The sequence below is a fragment of the Silurus aristotelis genome, assembly GCF_946808225.1.
Source record: "Silurus aristotelis genome assembly, chromosome: 19".
In the NCBI taxonomy this organism is placed as follows: Eukaryota; Metazoa; Chordata; class Actinopteri; order Siluriformes; family Siluridae; genus Silurus; species Silurus aristotelis.
The window spans coordinates 10,081,523-10,103,978 of NC_139592.1; the positions used below are offsets into that span (position 1 = coordinate 10,081,523).

The window sequence follows — 22,456 nt, forward strand, 5'->3', positions numbered from 1 at the left end:
TAGCAGAGAATAAGCCTTTAGAATCATCACACACCCTCAAATTTACTGCTATGCTTTGAATGAAGACAAACCTTGGCTTTAGCAGGTAAAGTTTTTATCTCCTGGATTAGAAAGGTATCTGGTTTAACCATAATGACCAGAGGGATCCCCGTGGTCTGCTGCACACAACACACCAGGCCTGGATGGTTCATTACCTCAGACCACTGACACAGAGCTGGAGAGGTTTTACTGCCTCCATTTGACCTTTATTGAAGAATTTAACAAAAATGTTTAAATGAATCTGACCCTGTAATATTTTATTTATAGTGATCCAAAAAAAAAAAAAAAACGAAAAGCACATACCCTTTAACATTTATGGTGAATAGCCTTTGTGTATCCATGTTGCTGCGGTTGACTGTTGCAGCAAAGGATTTGCCCTGACTGTAACTGAAGAAGAGCATCTGTAGCACATGGGAGTAGTACACAGACACACCTCCTCCTGCCACCTGGCCATTACTGTCCTGTAGGGCACAAAAACACTGTTAAGCATTCCTCCAACTACAACCATGCTTCAACACATATGTATCTACAAAAAAAGAAAAAAAAAAAAAAAAAAGAGCTCAATCACCTTTAAGTCTTCATGGCTGATCTCCAAGACATTGGTCACATAAAAAGGACCATGCTGAGCACTGCTTGATTCATCCATCACCTGAGTGTACATGTAACCTGCTGAAGACATAATGACGATGATGTTTTTGCCCTCTTCGTTGAACAGGAACGTGGCATCTCTGATCTTCGAGCTTGGAAGCAGGAAGTAATACATGGGGCTCAGGGCATCCACAGATAAATCATAGATCTAGAAAGTAAAGCAGGAGTATAAATATAAAACCTTTAAAATTATGCAACAGTGGTGTGAAATACTCTGATTCTAGCAACACCTTTTGCAAGTATCAATATTAAAAGAATGGTTTACCTTAACAAAGTCAGCTGTGATTATAGCCAGTTCTGTCTGAGATCCAGGCAGCCAGATGGCCTTGATTATAAAGTTTCCAGTAGCAAGCTGAGGGTGCAGGACCAGATGATCGGACACGGAGCCCGTACTGCTGAATGTCAGCACATGACAGTCCTGCAAATTGGAAGAGGAGACGATGCAGCCAAGCATTTTTTTTTCATTAAGAGAGTTTCTTTTAAAAACATATCGACACACTTGTATTACCTTAAGGCCACACACAGCCAAGTAATCTTCATTACACGGGTTCCCAGTCAGGCTGAGGACAGTGAAGGGCACGGGTGCTGAGGCTAGGCGTGTCAGGGTCAGTTTCCTTTTACTGGAGTCAGCCTGTTTCAGGAGGGCCGACAGCTGCAAGACTGTAATCTTTGAGAGAGAAAAAATTTGAGTCACAGATATTCTTAGAATTTGATGAGAAATCTTGTGTGTAAACAGTGACTTCCAAAAAACAACTGAAAGATATAAACAGCTGAAAGATCTTTATGTGGTTGTAAATTTGTCAATCCATTTTTTAATTATTACAGAAATGGCCTTTAATTCTGTTTGAGCTCAAAAACGAAGAGGAGAGCACCAGGGAACATACCTTGCCCTTTTCGTGGCTGACCGCAAGATGCTGCCTGCGTCCATGGGGAGAAGACAGCACACACATGGCCACACGACGGAGAACATGAGCACTGATGAGTTGCCTGATGGTCTGGCCCTGATCACCACTATAGTTCATCCTTACATTCTCAAAGGCTCCCTCCTGAGAGCCCAAAGTGGGGACCTGAACAAGCCACAAACATCACATCAATGTATTTACAAACATGAGTGCTTGTATTGAGGATCATTTCAACACAAGTCTGTTTGTCAGAGCCCTTTATTGTGTTTTGTATTATGTACCATGAGTTGGTCAGTCATCTCTACAGTCTTATCATGGGTGTGTAGTTCATTGAGAGCATGCTGAGCTCGGCTGCTGCTGCCCACAGCGGAGTCTTGCTGGAAATTGGTCTGGATGGCATCCATTAGAAAGCTCAGTAAGTCCAGCACTAGGGTTGCCGTGGATGAATTCGTCTGAGAGACATAAAAAATAAATAAATGTTTCATGCACCCCCACCAAATCCTGAATAAAAATAGACCTACATATCCATACAGTGCTTTCCATTAATATTGACATTCTTAATTCCATCTTGAAATTTCTCTATTGTTTAACCAATCGATCTTTTGTTCAAAAGATTTACAAATATTCTCTGCTCTCAGATATAATGTAACAATAATGTAAAACTATTCATTGAGTAACTGTAGTAAAAAAAAACAAAAAAAACAACAACACTCCCATTTTAATAGAAATGTACATAAATTTTCATATTGGCAAAAAACAAACCAAATGAACACCACTACTCTTACCACTTGCACTAGAAGGTCCTCTCTACAGCCCTCAATGTTTTTGCACACACTGCTTTTCTTGGGCTTTTCTTCATCGCTGCTCCTGCCATCACAGATGGTGACTTTACCCTTGTCAGCAGGTGAGGCACTCTGATGCCGAATGGCACTTTCGGGCATGCGTAGCTCGCTCTGAAAAGCCGACGACTCCTTCATGGTTGAGCTTATTCCACTGCTGGGGCTTCTCTTCACCAGAGCCTGAGTAACAAACACACAGGACACAAAGTTAAAATACATGGATAAAAACGCATTTAGAACAATTAAATTATTTCGATTCATGTTAAATGGGGGTACCATGGAGTACAAGTGGTGTTAACGGACCGAGCTTCATTTCGTAAAACAGTGCAGGACAAATTAACTGAACGAACATTAGTTTTTTTTTTTTTTACATGCTTTGGGATTCCATTAAGGCCTGGATTATAACTGACGTGCGACATAGCATGTATGTGTGTGTGTTTATTAGTATACAGTGAAGCAACAGCAATGCAAATGGTATTGCTGACATACTCGTGGAAATTTCTCATGCAAATTTCAGACATCTGGGGGATTAAAAGTAGCAGCCAATAAAATGACAATTCCGTTAGAAGTCTGTGATCGGAGATACTTAATTTTTTCTTCACTATGCTGCCATGTAGAATTCATTTCTGAAAGTTTAAGTAAACTACAGTACACACCACAGCCACTTTGCATTATGCATATTTAAAGACAAGTATAATCCAGGCTTGAATGGACATGCATGGGATGTAATGTTTAATGTTAACATGTCCATAGCTAAAATCTCAAATAAATATTAAATGAATCTACGTTAACATGAAAGAAATATGATAACTCATGGAAGATATAAAAAATCCTGATGGGCTGAAGGAAACATGGGATGAGCTCATGACTTTCAATGATAACTGATTTGCAAGCCAAAGTTACCGCTGTTGTTCTTTTCCCATGATGACTTGAAGTATTCGGTCTCACCTGGCAGCTGCCATCCTCCTTGGCCCCGCAGTCACAGAAGAAAGAGCCGTATTTGGCATAGGAGATCTCATGGTCTTTGTGACAGACCTTGGCACACACTGTACACACACCTACCCCATCCACCATCTTACAGGTGTGACAATGATACCTGTATAGGGAAAGGAGAGCATTAAGGGCAGGGCTGCCATCCTAAATCAGTATATCGTGTCACTGGAGTGGGGAATGGGAACATAAAGTAGATGGCTAGTTCTTCCATTACCAGTGCTGGTTCATGAACTCCTTTTGTGTAATGGTAAAGGTACAAAGCTTGTTGCAAAGAGAATCCTCATCCTAGAAAACAATTCAAAACCCAAACAGAAGCAAGAATTAGGCTTGTATTTCCACGATGCTCTGATAAAGCAGCCTCACTTTAAAGTCTCTTTAAGGCAGAAAACTCTAGTAATCCCCCGGTTTATCACGGTGGATACGTTTCAAAACAGCCCGTGATAAATGGACGCCACCCCAAAAATGCTATCTTATGCATATAGTACAGTACTGTATTAACATTTTACTTCATTTTATAATTAATAATTATACTTTTATTAACAAATTTCATTCATTCAACATAAAACGCCATAAAAACAATTTCCTATAAGTTTTTTGGTCTATCGTGCTCTACCCGCAAGAAACCGGAAAAATCCACCCAACAAATTAGTTATGTGCAAATGCAATTCCGTGATAAACCGGGTCTCGAGATTCGAACTGCGGTAAAGCGGGGGATTACTGTATACTTTTAAATTCATAAACCACAACAGCAGACAATTATCTGACCGAGTCCTCAGCCTGTGAGTCTTCTTCCTCCACAGCCAGCTCCTCCACCCAGTCCGAGTCCACCTCAATGGCCTTCTCCTCTCCCTCCATCAAGATTTGGGATGAGCCCTGACCACTGCTCTGCCTTAGTGCATTCATCACATCTGCCAGATATGAGATAATGTGGCATGCACACTCCAACATGCTGGTGTGCTGTGGAAAGAAAAAGCAGAGGAGAGTTCAGAATTTTCCCTACACGGAATTTCATACAAACTCAATTTTTGCTTTTAAATGTTAGAGTATACTTACTTTTCCTTGTGAAACATTGGCAGTCACTTTCTCCACAACGTTCTTCTGAAATAAATATTTTTTACTGAAAGAAAAAATAAATTATGTTTAATTGTACTGCTTACACACATTAGATAATGTCTGGGGGAAAAAAAATATTACTTTTTGATGCATATACAGAAATCAATATACTGACAGCTAAAAGATGGTATTTTGTAATGCAAAATGTAATGAAAAATTACATCCGTCATCCCTTCTATGACTTACCACCTACTGAGCCAGTCAATAGCAGCCCTGTGTAACTGTAAATGTCCTGCTCCTTGGCCAGCACTAGCCAATGTGGCCATGATAACCATGAGTTCAGGGAAGCCAGCTCCATCTCCGCTTGCCAGCATCTCCGTGGCCATGGGGATGAGGGTACTGAGCAGCACAGTGCACACGCCCTCACCCACCTGGCTGTTGTCTCGCACAATATAAGATGTAAGGAGCTGCAGCAGCTGCCGGTTTTCCTGCACAGTCTCCAGCTGATCCGAATCTTTGGGTGGTGAGGCTGTCATCCGAGTAAGCCAGGCCTGCAGCTTTACTGGCTCCACACAGGCCAGCTGTGTCAGAGAACCACACAAACTCAACAAGCTAGGGTTGGGGCTCTTCTCCGCTATATAAAACAAAAAGGAAAAATATATTAAATATATTGCACAGTACATGGCCTATCAATCAATCTACTTTTTTTTGGTCGACTTACTGAGCTGGAAAAGCTTGGTGAAGAACTTCAGGACCCTGTTGCAAAACTTTGCAGATAAATTTTCATTTGCGGTTGCCATCATGATTTGTACCAGTTCCCCACTGCAGAAAGAAACAGCAATGTGGTGAGTAAATATAAAAGAAGCATATTTTTCCGAGACTAAGAAAAAGGGTTCAAAGTGTGCAGTACCTGAAGGAGAAGAATTCCTCCATGGCTTTGCGGACCTGACTGCTCTCCAGCTGCTTCTCCAAATACTGCAAACACTCCTCAAACACAGATTCATCTAGACCACTGAGAGACAAATTCAACAATGGAGAAAGATCACAATGACATTCCAAGTCTCTGCGATAGTTTCGTTCTCAGATGATGTGTAATATCTTACCTGCTGGGGTCGGAGTGGTTGGCAACGATGTTGTAACAGCCAGTGATTAGACGCTCATATACACGAGCCAGAAAGGCATCAGACTCAGCAGGGCCCAGAATCCTCTCTAAAGAGGTACTACAGATCTCCGCAACGCTCTCTGTGCTGCTCTCCAACAACAGCGGCAGCAGTGTCCGGATCACCAGGGGAGGGTTCAGCTCCTCTGTTCTATAAAAAAAAAAAAAAAAAAAAAAAGTCACATGTATGGCCGGTGGTCTCAAAAAATGAGTCTAGATTTGACTACACACAAATTGTTCATAGATATTGGGAAATGGAAAAATATAAGTGCATGTTTTCACATAACCAAGTTTAAGCAACTTACACAATGAGATCTCCGGTGAGGCGCACCAGAGTGAGCAAAATGTGTTTGAGTGAGGAAGCCAATGGTAATGACTGGTTGCTAAGCGTACCAAGGTGGGCTGCCTGAATAGCACTGATGTAGCTCTCTGAAGGAATGGTGTCATTGGCAAAAGCATTTCGCTGCGGATTAAAAATAGTTAGTATAATCCTGTTTCAAGCATTTTCCAGTCAGTCAAAAAAATGACTGGAATCAACACACTTACCCAGGAGCCAATGTTGGGAAACTCATTAGTGTGAATGTTGTTCCATGTCTCACATAAAGTCTGAAGTGCAGATGGCAGATTTTGCATTACTGTCTGACCTGAAATGAAATATTTGAAACCATTACATTTTTTTTTTTTTTTTTTATATTACCACGTTAGTGTATAATGACTAAAATTTACACCAAATCTACAATTACACTTCTATGAGAAAAACAAAGAGGCACAGCAAACAATTAAACCATATATGAAGAGAGAGATAGAGTTTTTTATATTTATTTAATAAGTAAATAAATTCTCATCACGAAGGTGACCTTTATCCAAATAAATAAAATAAAAAAATCAACCATAACAGGTCTGGCATCTAAAATTCCATTAGGTACTTGCTATTTATACCGGCTTGTAGTCCCATAACATAATATGGATAAACACTGCATTTTGTTTAGGCTAAGGGGGAAATTCTGTACCTTTATTTTGAAATGTTTATTTAAACCAGTTAATTATTGGTACAGGTCTATATTTTTCTGAAAAAGAAAATCGTGCACAGTATTCCTTACCAAGCTGATTGGCTTTGCAGCGTGTGGAGCCTATAGACAACACAGCAGCATACCCTTGTAGTTTAGCTTCTGTTGGCTTGTTCTCTCCATCCTCAGGAAGGCTCATTAGCAAGTAAGATCTAAACAGGTAAAACCAGACAAGAAACCAAACTTGGTTCGCACAGAAACTCGCATGTGAATATTTTGTAACTAAAAAAAATTATTCTCATTACAAGCCACAAATAAAGTACAGACCTGGTAAAGGCTGTGTAAATGTCAATAAGCTGCAGTGTGGCAGGCAGGAGGTTTTTGGTGATCTCAAAAGATTTGTGTGAGTCTGTCTCGGCTGCCACCTTGGAGAAATGCTCATTACGGGAGACCTGCACTTTGGAGATAACAGCATCCAGTGTGTAAATGATCTGCAGGGAAGGAATCTGGTGAAGAAGAACGATGCTGTTGGGATCCACACAACAAAATGACGAGATCTAAAACAGAAAAAGGGTTATTTAGCATTTTATTAATCTCATATAATAGCTGAGAATCTTCATTTTAAATTATTTGACAATTACCTGTCTAGCAATGTACTCCTCTGCCATCTCGACATCGTATTTCACTGCACTGCATTTAGAAGAGACCACTTCAACCAAGGAAGTTGCCTGATCAGCTTTCATTCCCTGTTTCACCAGGTTTTCCTGATTGGGATAAAAAATAAACAATGAAATGAGGAAAACTAGGAGGGAACTATTAAAAACAAACTTTAATTTATTTTACTAATCATTTGATGTCCAAAACTTGCCTTAATCCAGTTAACATATGTGCTGACACCTAATCGAGAGGACCACCTCAGTGTGTGCAGGATATCACTCTCACTGGGGTCACTGTTGCCAGTCTTCAGCTGCTCAATAAACAATTTTGAGGGGGGAAGCACGCCTAGAATCCTCCAGAGGATCAGAAAATAGTACTGGAGAGAGCAGGCCTCCTGGATGGGATAAGTACCAACCATATCATTTTTCAAATTCAATATACCTCTTAACATCTAAAAACAGATCCAATTTAAAACCACCAGTTCCAAAAAACATGCACTAAAAAAATCAAAGAGTCTGTTAAGCTATAATTCATCGGAATGTTACTCACAACTGGAGTAATAGGTTTGTTTTCCTGTCTCCTGGCTGTGTCAACACGAGACCCCGCAGCCAGTAGTGAGATGAGAGAGTAATACAAGTTGTCATATTTTATAGGTCCACTGAACAACACTTGGAAAACCTTCAACACAACAAAAAACAAAGTTTAGCTAAAAATGCTCTCAAAAGTCTTTTGTGCTACAAACTGGCTATGGTGTTTGGCTTTACCTTGCTGTCAAGTCGACTCCGATCATCTTCTGAAGCTTCAGGTGACAGGATGCAGTAGAATTTGGGTTGCACATTTGAATCTACACACACACACACACACACACACACACACACACACACACACACACACACACACACACACACACACACACACACACACACACACACACACACACACACACACACACACACATAATAATAAATTACTTTTTATTTTAATGCCAAATGGGATAGTGTAGATTTATGAGAATGGTAGAAGCATGAGCGCTATGACTTACTTCTATCTGCTGAACAGTGTTTGGCCCAGTTTTCCTCCACTTCTTTAAAACCATAGTATAATGGAATAGAACCGTTCTTACTTCCCTCCTGGGCAGAGTTTGTTCCAGATGAGGGGGGAGTCAAAAGATTGTACTGCACCTGATAAAACAAACAATGCTTTGCCATCACACCCATGACCAAACGTTTTCATGAAAATGATATTTATGGAAAACTCGAGTTACCTGTTCAAACAGATACACAGGGGCTTTAGAGTACTGGTGCAGGAGGTAGTCAAAGACCAGCAGAATGCGAGCCAGGTTTAGGGGCACAGCCTGGAGCTGAGAGTCTACGTGGGCGGCGACCTCAGAAATGGCCTGAGTGCAGAGAGTGAGGACAGTGCGACGGCCCTTTTCTGACAGGTTGTGGAAGATGAGGAGCAGCAGCTGGAGGTGCTCAACATTTAGGTCTTCCTCACTGGGCATTGCTCCCTGCAAGGTGTGCTGCTTCAGAGTGCCCACAAACCTGCATCCAGCAGAGGGAAAATTAATGGAGGTTCTGCCTTGAACAAGTAACACAACAGCTGATAGCTATTGGCTTAGATCCACACATCAGCAGACACTGGGTGTGCGCACAATCTGTGATCCAGCCCCTCTTACAGGTATATACCTCTTTCATAGCTGCCTTTAAATCAACACTTCAAGGCTTAAAACAACATAAAAAGGTTTCACAATGCTCTTTATTGTAAAAACGCCTACTAAAATGTGTATGCTACATTACTGGCTGATCAACTTGTACATTACATGTGATCGAGGCCTATTATTACTGAACAGACAGAGGAAGTTCAGCATTCCTTAAATATCAACAAAACAAACCATGCAAATTAAGAGAACGTCAAATGCAAAGTGTTCGTGACGATGAATAAAGTGATGGTAAGGCTCACCTTTCCCAAACTTTCATGCACTCAGGGACATCAGGGTCTCCCTGAATGCTGGCTTTGTGCTGCCAGATGAGGAGCAGTCTAGAGAGCACTGATAGTGACTGTGGGTGGATATACATGGGCCAGGGACCTTCCGAAAATGGAGCCACACCAAGCTGCTGCAGCAGTGTATTCTAATCATCGCAAAGTGTGTGTTAATGGTGTCATTCAAATAGCAAATCATGCATTAAACTAGTACAATAAAATACATACTAAAGATGCTGTCTATATACCTGAAGAGCTGGAGAGGGCAAATCCGATGTTACCAAAGAGTGGTTAAAATGGTACAAAGCAGAGGCAAATTCTTCATCGGAGGAACCTAAAGAAAAGCCAAAGATAAACCAACAAACATGAACATCCTGATCTGTGCAAAGGCATAGACAAATATTTTAATTAATCCCAGTCACTAGATTCATGTACACACACACACCCACACACCCACACCACTCGCCTTTAACATCCTTGTCCACATCCTTGATGATGCTGGCCAGAGTGGCCATGTGCTGCTCAGTGAGGGACACACTCAGATAGTTGCGGATGAAGTTGTTCCTGGACTTCAGCATATTTGTTGTAATGAAATTCAGAATGCTAGAGGCCAGACCCAAGAACTACAAAAGGAAAATATAGTTGTAGGTAAATACATTGTTTCCACCATTTTTTATTCTTTCAAAAAGTAACTTTTTTTTTTTTTTTTATTTATATATACAAATATACATTCTCACAAAAGTGAATACATCCCTCTTATTTCATTAACCATTTTAATATTTCTTCAAGGGTCAATACTATAGAAATAAAACGAATATATTTTAGTAGTCAATGTGCGTCTTGTATAGCAGTACAGACTTATTATCCCCTGAAAATAACTCAACATACAGCTATTATTTTTAAAACAACTGGCAACAACAGTGAGTTCAGTGGTCCTCTGGAAACCGTGGGGGTTACGTTCTAATACCCCTTCCTGAGATCCAAAAATCCGCAAATTTTGGACACACCCCTGCAACCCCTATTGTACCTTAGAGAATTCATCTAAACATGTGCAATTTATTAACATAATAGTGCACAGTATTTGACCAAATACATAGTTTAAAATGTTATTCCTAACGTTCCTGAACATTCTGTCCTGCAAATTTTAAGATATCCGCAAATTGCTGTTGGTTAGGGTCCAAATGAGAACCCCCGAATTATCGCGAATATTAATACAGTGGAACCTGGTTATGTCACCGGCCTAAGGGACGCCAAAAACGCTGAGATAACCGAAGATCGAGATAAACGAAAACCAATATGGCGGCAATATATTAACGTGCTTGAAATTTCTTTATGTACATGATGTGCGTTATTAAATGAGAATGTGCATGCACATGTTTTTGGAGTTTTTTTTACACAACAGCGTTGCCGCGATTTGTTGGATTGGTCATGCGGACCGAGAAAACCTGTAATGCGGATAAGGAGGCGGAAGCCAAAGTAAACGCAAACAAAGTTTATTGAGAATACTCAGGAGATAATCCACCAATACTTGTAGCGAAGCAGTAATATCCAGTGGTGCGCTCCGGGAGCGCGGTCCACAAAGTTCTGTGAAAGCAGAGACAGTTCGTGTAGAGAATCCACAGATCCGCGCTATGGAAAGCGCAGCGCAGCAACGGATAAACGTGGTGCAGACAGCGTGAACATGGAAAACAGCAGGATCGGGGTAATCCGGGGTGTCGTTGAGAGAATGCGGAGTCCGAGAAGAAGGGTACGTAGCGGGATACGTATACGCGATTACACAGACCGACAGGAACCAACACATACGATCATGCACAAACAATAACGGGCCGCGAGTGTGTAGAGGTGAGGGGCTTAACTAAGAGATGGGATGAGTGAGTGAATGAGTCAGGTGTGTGTGATCAGCATGACTGCGACTAACTCGCCCGCACGGGAGAAGAAGCAGGGTGCTTCTGGGAATGCCGCCGCCGAAGGGGGCGTGGCAGGGGGATTCCCGACATAACCGACGTTAAGTGGCAAATTCACTCTCCTCAGAAAGGAAGCTGTGTTTTTGGGGTTATTATGTTGGAAAACTGCGGTTCATCACCGTTCTGCTTCAGAATGTCACAGTACATGTTGGAATCCATGTTTCCCTCAATGAACCACAGCTCCACAGTACCTGCAGCACTCATGCAGTCCCAGACCATGATGCTTCCATCACCATGCTTGACTGTAGGCAAGACAATATTCTTGGTACTGCTCACCAGTGCATTACCACACATGCTGGACACCATCTGAGCCAAACAAGTTTATCTTGGTCTCATCAGAACACAGTGAAAGGCTTCCTTTTGGGACAGCGGCGATGTAAACAGACTTGTTGCAGTGTGTGGCGTACAGTCTGAACACTGGCAAGTGTACATTCCACTTCTACAACCGCTAAGGCAATGCTGGCAGCACTCGTGCGTCTGTTTTTTGAAACCAGATTCTGCATCTGACACACAGCACAAGGACTCAAATGTTGAGATATTTCATGAGTTGCTCAGTAGCTCCTGGTTCCACAACCTCAAATGACTGTATAAAGGACATTACTCAATCTTACATTCCAGTTCTCATTTTAGTTCTCATTCTCCAGTGTTTTGTATTGTTTAAAATATTTATAACTCGCACTCTTGAATATCACCCAAATGAGGATGGGTTCTCCTTTTAAGTCTGGTTTCTCTCAAAGTAACAACGAAGGGAGTTTTTCCTTGAAACAGTCCCCATGGCTTGCTCATCCAGGAAAAAATACACATTGCTCACCTTAAATCTTAAATTCTGTTTAACTCTTAAATTCTTTAAAGCTGCTTGGAAACAATATCTGTTGTGAAAAGTGCTATAGAAATAAACTTGACTCTGGTCACTGTACTCTAACTTATTTTCAGGGTGTTAATGATCTTAAAGCCTAGGACATTTGTGGAGAGCAACCATTCTAATTCTCAAATCCTCAGAGAGTCTTTGCCATCAGGTGCCATGTTGAACATCCAGTAGTCAGTATGAGAGAATTGTACAAAAGCATCAAATTGTAACTGCTCTAATAAAAGATCCACAAATGTGCATGGTCCCGTCAAGTACACAAAAATATGAACATGATTCATTGGAAATGTGGCTTTGCATGCTTAGGGTGTACTTACTTTAGTTGGCTGCATATTGACTACTTTAAAATATATAATATTGTCCCTTGAAAATATATGTGAGGGGTGTGCTCACTTTTGTGAGATACTCTGTGTGTGTGTGTGTGTGTGTGTGTGTGTATATATATGTATGTATAAAAATAATATACATCTTGTCGAGGGATTAAAAACTGCTCCCGATGTTATTATTTGGAAATGAATCTAATAAATCAAGTTCCTTTCCTTCATTTTCTATCCCAAGATCAAGCATATCTGATTGAACACACAGCAATTTGTTCTTACCAGCTCAGGATCCTTCCGGCTAGCCAGGATGTTACCATTCTCTCCTGCATTCTGTTTGCTAGGGCTCTTGAGTCTTGGTGAGGTCTCCAGTGGAGGGGGTGGAGGAGGAGGGGGAGGTGCCACCTTTTCTTTACTGGGAGAGATGGTCTCCTCAAACCAAAGGCCCAAAATGGGCTCACTGTCGTCATCTGTGAACATGCAGTTCACAAGTTCAACTCCAAATTTATTCCAGGCAGTGTATGCAGACATATAGAGCTGCTGTTTCTACAGACCATGTACAAGACTACTTGATGTTATTGTTGAAAAGACAACAAAATGTTGCACATTGAGACACTACAAGGCTGAGCTAATGCAGAAATCTGCTGACCTGAGACACAAGTTGCTCTTGTCCTCTCCTGTCTTCTCTCTGCTGAAATAACGGACACTGTCACTAGGAGTGCAGGCTGCCACGGCAGTGCAGTTAAGCAGAGCATGCTTGGTGTGCAACACCAGCAGAATTAATCTGACCTGTCTCTAAGTTTGGCCTGACTCTGGTTCTTCTATTAGTGTATGCAGCTTTCAGCTTTTGCATCAAAATATTCAAGCACCTGAACCCTGACTCTAACCAAGGATTTTTTTAAATAACAGATAGGCCTAAGCTGGAATATTTGGTGAAAAATGTACTGCATGTTAAAATCTGAAGTTAAATAAATGAAAAAATTGGTCTATGAATATATTGTTCCAATATATAATGTTTCTAATTTCTGTTAATTTCATAGACTGACTATCTCCTCTTTCTTAGCCTATCTTTAAGGTCCGAATCAAAGAGAATTCAGCAGCATCGGTTACCTTGACTACTGTCCTCCTCCGTGCTACTGAAGTCATCTTCATAATAAGTGTTGGAGTCAGTGGAGGCGCTGGCATCACTGCTTACTGAGCCTTTTCTCTGTCTCTGCAGCACACAGGCCTGAGTGATACAAAACCATAAACATATTGAAAGCTAGCCATGCAACCTGCAACACATTTAAACGGGTAATGATTCAAGATTTTATCATTTTTATGTGACCACAACATATGGGTAATTACAACATAATTACCATGACATCGAAAACGTATTCACTCGCTTCTAACATTTTTGCATTCCGTCGAATTTCATTGATATTTTAGTCAAATTGTACAAGTGTGATGTATTATGGTGTAGATAATAGGAAATAAATTGCTTGTGTGTTCTGTTTACCGCCCACATGATTGCTTACCTTCTTATAGGAGGTGGACAGCAGCGTAAAAAGCAGATTGGTTAGAGGCACAGAGTCGATAAGCCGCTGAACTCTCTGAATCGATGTGCTCTGTGCCATGATGTTTAACTCTGCTGGGGGTCCATCACTAGCCCATCCCTACAACAGAAGAAAATAAACCACACTAAGATGCCTGTTCTGGCAACATTTAAGTCTAATGTGTAAGATAAAATATTTAGCTGAGGGTTTTTTTTACCCTGTGCAATGCCTCCACTTGTAGGTCCTGGAATAATGAGGTAAGCAGCTTGATTGAGTGGTTTGCCAAAATGACCGACAAAACCCCAAAACCTTGGTGCCTTCATAAAATAAAAATAAAAGTTAAAAAAAGGAAAATGTTATGAAGATGCTGCCAAGATATGAAAAGCAAAGCATGTACAGTTTATATCTGAAGCATACCCTTTCCCTGGGCCCAGTTTAGGTGATCCTGCACCATCTTTGGTGCGAGTAGCTATATCCCTAACCCGCAGTGCTGCCAGAGGATCTTTCTCCTTTCCTTTATCTGCCAGGGCAGTGGGGCTCAGGTTTAATATCAAATACAGGCTGTTTAATAAGCACCAGGCACCCAGCAGTTGGAAGTTCTGATAATGCTGTGGGGGAGAGGATACATCCAGTGATTAAAAATGGTGTCGAATATAACTTCAGGATTTGCCAGTGCTCTTGTAGATATGTATTAAGAGTTTATTTACCTCCCCGCCAGCTCGCCGAGAGTTACTGATTGCTTGTCCGATCATGTCATATATGTCTAACTGAAAGATAAAGAGCAGAATCTAATCAGAACGCGCTAATCATGATACACATAGTTAAGGGGCACATGGAAACGTGAACATACACATTTCTGCACAATGGTTGCAGCATCGTTCTCATAGTCTTCCTCCTTAGATCCTGTCGAGGCTGTGCGAATCTGCAGGCCACTGCCCACCTGCAGAATGGCCATGCATGTGGCCACACTCACTCCTGCACATGAAGACCAAACATCTTTCAACATTCCAAAAACAATCACAGCTCTTAAAAAAGAAATCCCAGATATTCCAAGTTACCCAACCTGCATAGAGGCAGCTTAGGGCTAGTACAGTCACGTCAAGAAGTCGCCCAGGAGTTAAAGGCTCAAGCACAGGTAGGGACAGAGTATCCAAGGCCATTGTTACATCAATCACAAGGGAGTGAAATCTGACAGATACATCAAAGACATAAGATAAACATGGCATAAAAAATTATGACTACAAGCAATATAAAAATAGATCAGATGCTGAAAAAAAAGTGATAGCCTTACCCATTTCGGACTGCGGTGGCATCTGCCACAGTAGCTGGCATGATGAAGAAAGAGTTGGCCGATACAGCATCCTGAAATCGGTTGATGTAGCGCAAAAAGTAGGGCAGGTTGAGGCACACACGCAGCAATTTTTCTGAGCCTCCTGTGAAAATATGATTTATGACGTTAGAACAAGGTTTTGTATATACATTTACGGCATTTAGCAGATGCCCTTATCCAGCGCGACGTATATAACAGTACATATTTTAAACATTACAGCTGGTACACACACACACACACACACACACACACACACACACACACACACACACACACACACACACACACACACACACTTGTCAAGTCCTAATCAGAGTAACATTACTACCTCTATTATTTTGCTATTTAATTTACTGTCCCATCACCAAAAAGTGTCCTTCACTTGCAACTGGACCAACAACACTACAGACGAGGGATTGACTCAAATAGACATGCGTGAAAAGATATTAAACTTTAGAAATACAAACCCAATTCTTGTAAACTCGACACATTCTGTGAGATGAAGGCATTCTTCATTTTGGCCTGTGCAGCCTGATCTGTCGTTGCCTGGTCATCAATTTCACCCTCAGCCTGGAACACAAAATGGCAGATATTGTTCGAGACAAATTTACACAAGTATTTGTACGCAGAATTCGTTATCTGATGTTTGCTTGATCCCTATGTTTTTGTAATTTGCTGACCTGTAGGTGGGTCGAAGGCGAGGACAGGACTGTAATGTCAGGGTTAAACACTGAGGTCAGCTGATTGTAGAAGTTCATTTGTACTTCTTTGTGCCGCAGCTCAGGGTTGACTGGAGAGGGCAGCTCCTTCTGGTCCTCCACTGGACAATAAGACAAAGGAAATAATAGAACACAATGTAAGGACAGAGAAACCCAGATCAGATAACCCATCTGGAAACGACAGGCTGCAAAGCCCAATGGACAGAGAAAAGGGAACAGAGCTTAGTTTTTGGCAGTTTGGCATTTAGAGGGGTGGAGGGGGAAGAAGATGAGAATAATACTCATTCAGATGACCCAAGACATTGTCTAGACAGCTGTTCAGTTTAGAATGAACTACAGGGCTTAAAATATTCATAGTAAGAATAAAAGATCACGCTAAATATGACTATGTGCACCAATTGTTGGTAGCAAACTGGTAATGGCGATCACCAGTAATTATGAAATATGAACATATAGCTTTTATTATTGCAAAATTCTGAGACTCATGATGTAAAGTAAACGATCCAATTTATTACAAATACATACTTTTTTTTCAGCCTGCCTACTCAGCAATGTTTGTGAACCCCTATTCCCAATAACACTCCCAAAAACATCTTTAAAAAATTGGTATATGAGTTTCATATGAATTCACAAGCAAAACACTGTGTCGTGTGTTGGGCTTTATCCAGGTAATTTGGCCTATAATACTAAGTGAAAAACAACAGCCAGAGGAAAACAAAATATCCTGTCAACACATTTCTCACCATCTGAAAGGGTCTTTATGGTCTGTGGAAGTTTGGCAGACTTCATCATTGCAGTGAAGGTAATGATCTCTGTTCGATCTAACCGACTGCACCCAGTGCAAAGACCTTTTATTAAGAGAATTAGGTGCTTCTGAAAAAAAAAACCCAAGACCAAAATTCAGGATGCACAACAGAAGTCAGAAATGGGGAAATACTCATTAAAAATGAAGACATCTCACCTGTGAAACTGCGCATGCTTCGTCTGGGTTTTCGAGCCGCAGCAATGAGAATTCGATCAAGACTTTACATGCTGCAGCTACCGACAGCAACTGATTTCTGGGGACTAGGGTCAAAGATAAGGGTAAAAATGATTATAAATAGCCAATGAGCTTTTTATTGCTTCTAGCATTGCAAGTAATAGTTCATTCTGAATAACACCTATTGGAATTAGCAACACCCTTCCACAAACATGCTTACTTTGACCACAAACTGTGGTGATGTAATGTGCAGAGAGCGCCACGAAAGACGAGTAGAACGGCTCATACTGTTTATCGTGATGAAGTATCTCAGATTCACTGGAAAAGAAAGATTATACACAGAAAAATTACAAAAGCTATTGATTGTTTTAAAAAAGAATATAAACTTTACCAAACACTAACTCATTGTAATGCACCAATTATAAAGTGTCAAATGTATCAGCAAATTTAGTCCATGACTGTCGCATATTTTGCTTCCCTGTGATTTCTATTCAGATAGTGAGCAATATGCTTTCTAAAAATAATTAACCCAAAAGCACAGAACACAAAAAAAGCTCAAAAAGCTATACCCAAATTAAACAATAGACCAAAAAATAAGTTACAATGGACACAAATAAAATCTACTGGTAGCAGGTAATAATTAATCCACTTCCTCTGTGTAACAAAGCAAACCTGTCAAGCAGCAAGTGGCCAAAAGAAAACGTTTATATTTACAGTGAACATAATGGCTCAGGATTTTTTATTTATTTTTTTTTTTACACAGATAGAAGCCCAGAATTTGGTGCACAGAAATACGCAGCAGCTTCAAACACACGACTCCAACTCTGCCTCACCAAAATGTTTTGTCCTCTTCGCTCTTGCCTTAAATCCAGACTGAGCTGAATGCTTTCCTTTTACTGGCTCGCTATCACAAAACCTTTTTCATGTAAATTAGGAGTATATGAGAGAGAAAAACGCTATGTTGTATGTGTATGACATGTAAATAAGGGCGAAAGCTTGTTTCCCACAAATTGGTGCTTATTTTGATGATGTACGATCTGTTCATGAATTGGGTCCTGATCCGTTCATGTATTCTTATGGCATGTGCATTAAAAAAAAAAAACTAAATAAAACAAACAGTTTCAACAGGCAAAAAAATAGAATTGAAATAAATAAAGGGTGGGTTTGATCATCTTTAATTCATTGAATTCCTTAGCCAACTTGCCATCCAGAACAAATGCAAAACCCAAATCCTTGTTTCATGTCATCTGTAATTTACGAAACACTGAAAAGCAAGCTGCCAAAATCAATAACACTGTAAATAAAATGCCTGAATGTGCTCCACCCTGGAGAATAAGGTCAAGCTGCAATGCAAAAATCCAGTGTGACTGCTGTTTAACACACCTGAGCTGGGTCATGAAAACAATACAATAATACAAACAAATAAACTAGACAGATAACTGGACATATGTACCTATACAACTGTTAAATGAGTAAACTGTATATCCTAAGAGTCCTTAAAAAAATTTTATAATAAAAATAAAGACACTACTTTAACGGGCCAACGGTGGACAAGTTACACACTCAGAAGCAATTCACATCAGTGTAGCAAGGTGGAAATCCCTCACATACACTGATGGAAACTTAAGTTTGAAATGTTTTGGTTTCATTTCTGCCAAAAGCAATTTTGAAGAACAAATGTATGTTTTAATAACAGGGGCCCTCTAGAGGAGTGGAGAAGAAAGAAGGATCTTCATAACTAGCCTCCTAATGTTTCTCAGGGCTACGTCATCTATACAATTTGCAAAAAGAATATGGTTGCTCAGTTTTAATGATTTATACTGGTAACTGTGCACAAGCTGGAATACCAATAAAAAACACAAGTAGAGAGATAATTGAATACGTTTATACTAGACTGGTATCTGTGTACTAGAGATTGAATAAAAATAAAAAGCTTTTTTTTAACAGATGTTGAACTGATTTAGATTTAACAGTACTGGGTTATCAACTGTGGATGACAAAAAAAAAAAAAAAAAAAAAAAAAAAAAAAAAAAAAACGTCCAAGTAATCTGCATAAAAAAAATAAACTTCCGATGCTCATGTAAATAATGAAAGGTGGACAGAACGTGCTGTTATAGGGGGAAAAAAAATAAATAAACAAACAGTGAGGTGATGCAACCCAATCCTTTCCCCGCACCATTTTGCGAACGTGGTCATTGCTTACAATATAGCACCTATCGAAGTTACTCCCTTACCAGAGGAGTTTCTCTTCTGAAACAAAAAATATCAGCTTGGCATATGACCAAGAAAGAGGAAAGCGCAAAATCCGCCCCCCTGAGGATTCTCCTGCAGCAAAAATCATACTGACTCCTACAAAACCCTGGGCGTGAGTCAATAAATGGCCTCTTAAAAAAAGCATGCCTAGATACAAGTTTGGAGCTGAAAATTCTGTCAGAGCTGCTTATATAGAAAAAATGTAGCCCAAAGTCCTGCTGGGTTTTGAAATTTGCAAGAAAGGGGTGCTGAATTGTCTGTAATCGCAGCTCACCATAATGGTGCTGGCTACAATTCAGGTGGGTTACGTCATTGCGAATGGCACGTTGCTGCCTCACAAGCTACAGGGAAGAATCTCATGCACGTTTTCTGCCACCGTATAAAATCATACCGAAATATATCCGCAGTTGATAAACGTGTGTAAACGCGTGTAGTGCAGAGAGCCCCGTGATGGGCTGACGTCTCATCCAGAACTAAGTCCCAGGATAGACTGCAGATCCACTGCAACCTAGACAGGGTTACTGAACTACTCAACTTACTGAAGACAAATTAATGGTTTACAAATCATACCTGCCTTCTAAAACATTGTCCCTCACAGAGTATTTTTGTCAGAACAACTTTAAATATCAGATAATATGTAAAACCTAAGGTAAACAATAATAAAGCTTGAGAACATGAATTTTTCATGGGGTCATTTCTTTAACATTTAGGAAGGAGTCTCCAGTGTCAGAGGTTTATTTTACATAATACTGTATATTGAATTGAAGATGGTCTGGTGTTCGAAGAAAGCATTTAATTTTCTCTACCTCACACACACACACACACACACACACACACACACACACACACACACACACACACACACACACACACGCTCCCCTCCTTGGGCAGATCGTATTCATATTCAAGCGTTTAAAGACTTACAGGTCTTTATAAAGAATGTAACAAAAAAATAATGACTTGTCAACGTTTCTTTTGAACAGATATGAGAGAAATAAGGTGCAATGAGTCATCTTGCACTTCAGGGGCACGAATATGAAGCCCCCTGATTAGGTTAAAGCTACATGATCTGACTCCACAGACAGACCACAATAAAACTAAAACTAGGCAAGCTGACAGCAGGGCACTTAGATTTACTCAAACACGTGACTGCACCCATCATCAGCGTATGATTACAATTTTGTAATAAAACCTTCAAGCATCATATGCGCTCCCTAACAAACTATGGAACTGGATCTAGCTAGGTTAGCTTGATTTACTTGTTAGCTGTCTGGTCATCCTACTAGCTAGCGCTCTTTAAAGCTTTAATGTTTCCCATATGGTCTCAAAAGGGGCAGTTTCCAAACATTTGCGTCAAAAACATTCGGACGCCGTGGCAGCTTGGACACCGTTCCCCTTTCCTTTGCCTTACATATTCCTGACATTAGCATGCTAACCGTTAGCAAGGCAGGAAGCTAAAAAACGGTGACTGTTTAAAATGACGCCAGCAAATTGACAAACTATGACGTGAGAGCAACAGATTTATGGTTCGTTTGCACAACTAAACGAATGACAAGCTGAAAACAGACACGGGGTTGTTTTTCTTCGACACAGCCCAAGCAGCGCTCTGCTACTCGGCCTGATGATGAAGCAGAATCGCAACACGGATAGCTAGCAGGTTGAGCTAACTGTTCCCGCACTAGCCGTGGCAGGCTAGCGAGCCTTAGCAACAAGTAGCTTAAGGCTAATACCTATTAGGGTAGCTTAGCTAGCTAGCGCAAACCCCGAGCCAGGGCTGTAACTACAGGGCGACACGCACGAACATACGGGTAAGCCACGGCGCTGACCTGTTCACAATGGAGCCCACAAGCTGAGGTAGCTCTTTTGTTTCGAAAGCCGTGTAGGACGCGGATAAGAGCGGCCGCACTGCCGCGGTCCACTCCAGTTCTCCGTCTCCTCCACTCGACGCCATCTTGCGACTGCTCTATTAGAGGCTGGCGGAGGAAATGAGGTTAATCAGCGCACGCGCAACAACAGGATGTGTCGTCATACATAAACATGTAAAACATACAGTATTTCTTCCTGTTTTAATCGGTAGGTTTTTTTTTCATTTAAACCTTAATGGCACCATTTGTACTTAGCAAAAACTTGGCAAATTGCTTGCACACAAACGATATAAAACATATATATATATATATATATATATATATATATATATATATATATATATATATATATATATATATATATATATATATATGTAAATAAATATATAAATATACAGTATGTGTGTGTGTGTGTGTGTGTGTCTGTGTATGTGTATATATATACACATACACACACACACACACACACACACACACACACATATATCTGTAGGTTCATGTTTTGGCCACAGACAGCACTGAATTCTCTGAGTTTAAGAAGAAATTGAGATTTTTGACCGGTAGGTGGTGCTAACAAGATATTTACAGTGCGATCCAGAGATAGTGCTTTATATTGTTTTACAGCCTTTTCCCCAAATAGATTAAATTATTTTTTTTAATCTACAAACAATACACCATAATGACAACGTAAAAGAAGTGTGAAATCCTTGCAAATTTATTGAAAAAATAAAAAATCATGTGTACATACAGTGCTTATTCACAGCCCTTGCTCAATACTTTGTGGAAGCACATTTGGCACACATTACAGCCTCAAGTTTTTTTATTTCTAGTATGATGCAACAAGCTTGGTACACATTTTTAGCAGTTTTTCCCCATTCTTCTTTACAGAACCTTTCACGCTCAATCAGGTTGGCCATGCCATTCTCGCGGTTGTTTGATAGCCACTCCTTTGTTATCTTGTGCTTAGGGTTGTTGTCCTGTTGGAAGATGAACCGTCACCCCAGTCTGAGGTCCAGAGAGCTCTGGACGGTTTTTCTCAAGGATGTCTCTGTAAATTGCTGCATTCATCTTACCCTCGATCCTGACTAGTCCCCAATTTACCTGCTGTTGAAAAACATCCCAGCAACATGATGCCGCCGCCGCCACCACCACCACTATGCTTCACTTTCAGGATGGTATTGACCAGGTGATGAACCGTGCATGGTTTCGTCCTGTTGGTTCCAAACGTTTTCCATTTACGGATGATAGAGGCCACTGTGCTTATCGAGACCTTCAATGCTGCAGAAATGTTTCTTTCCACCAACCATTCCCCAGATCTGTGCCTTGGTACACCTTGTTTCAGAGGTCTA

General features: G+C 40.6%; 1 protein-coding gene across 1 annotated transcript in view; it reads right to left on the reverse strand.

Annotated features, from left to right (window-relative positions):
• LOC310741755 (E3 ubiquitin-protein ligase UBR4-like) overlaps positions 1-21,228 on the reverse strand; it is a 49,296-nt gene extending 28,068 nt beyond the window's left edge. The window contains exons 1-45 of the mRNA XM_083569960.1: positions 21,069-21,228; positions 17,210-17,307; positions 16,972-17,075; positions 16,754-16,883; positions 15,972-16,111; positions 15,759-15,861; positions 15,253-15,394; positions 15,025-15,149; positions 14,812-14,936; positions 14,669-14,728; positions 14,379-14,569; positions 14,179-14,278; positions 13,944-14,081; positions 13,537-13,654; positions 13,076-13,117; positions 12,709-12,896; positions 9,747-9,903; positions 9,529-9,614; positions 9,260-9,429; positions 8,562-8,841; positions 8,340-8,478; positions 8,062-8,141; positions 7,847-7,975; positions 7,509-7,691; positions 7,282-7,404; positions 6,968-7,197; positions 6,734-6,852; positions 6,180-6,277; positions 5,939-6,096; positions 5,578-5,784; positions 5,385-5,486; positions 5,196-5,296; positions 4,721-5,108; positions 4,475-4,538; positions 4,187-4,378; positions 3,636-3,706; positions 3,377-3,524; positions 2,375-2,608; positions 1,871-2,041; positions 1,572-1,754; positions 1,196-1,354; positions 953-1,105; positions 608-835; positions 343-500; positions 72-243 (exon numbers count right to left, since the gene is read on the reverse strand). Coding sequence (XP_083426086.1) covers positions 72-243; positions 343-500; positions 608-835; positions 953-1,105; positions 1,196-1,354; positions 1,572-1,754; positions 1,871-2,041; positions 2,375-2,608; positions 3,377-3,524; positions 3,636-3,706; positions 4,187-4,378; positions 4,475-4,538; positions 4,721-5,108; positions 5,196-5,296; positions 5,385-5,486; positions 5,578-5,784; positions 5,939-6,096; positions 6,180-6,277; positions 6,734-6,852; positions 6,968-7,197; positions 7,282-7,404; positions 7,509-7,691; positions 7,847-7,975; positions 8,062-8,141; positions 8,340-8,478; positions 8,562-8,841; positions 9,260-9,429; positions 9,529-9,614; positions 9,747-9,903; positions 12,709-12,896; positions 13,076-13,117; positions 13,537-13,654; positions 13,944-14,081; positions 14,179-14,278; positions 14,379-14,569; positions 14,669-14,728; positions 14,812-14,936; positions 15,025-15,149; positions 15,253-15,394; positions 15,759-15,861; positions 15,972-16,111; positions 16,754-16,883; positions 16,972-17,075; positions 17,210-17,307; positions 21,069-21,193 — 6,612 coding nt within the window. The 5' untranslated portion in view covers positions 21,194-21,228. The remainder of the gene's footprint in view (positions 1-71; positions 244-342; positions 501-607; positions 836-952; positions 1,106-1,195; positions 1,355-1,571; positions 1,755-1,870; positions 2,042-2,374; positions 2,609-3,376; positions 3,525-3,635; positions 3,707-4,186; positions 4,379-4,474; positions 4,539-4,720; positions 5,109-5,195; positions 5,297-5,384; positions 5,487-5,577; positions 5,785-5,938; positions 6,097-6,179; positions 6,278-6,733; positions 6,853-6,967; positions 7,198-7,281; positions 7,405-7,508; positions 7,692-7,846; positions 7,976-8,061; positions 8,142-8,339; positions 8,479-8,561; positions 8,842-9,259; positions 9,430-9,528; positions 9,615-9,746; positions 9,904-12,708; positions 12,897-13,075; positions 13,118-13,536; positions 13,655-13,943; positions 14,082-14,178; positions 14,279-14,378; positions 14,570-14,668; positions 14,729-14,811; positions 14,937-15,024; positions 15,150-15,252; positions 15,395-15,758; positions 15,862-15,971; positions 16,112-16,753; positions 16,884-16,971; positions 17,076-17,209; positions 17,308-21,068) is intronic.
• Between the last annotated feature and the right edge of the window lie 1,228 nt (positions 21,229-22,456).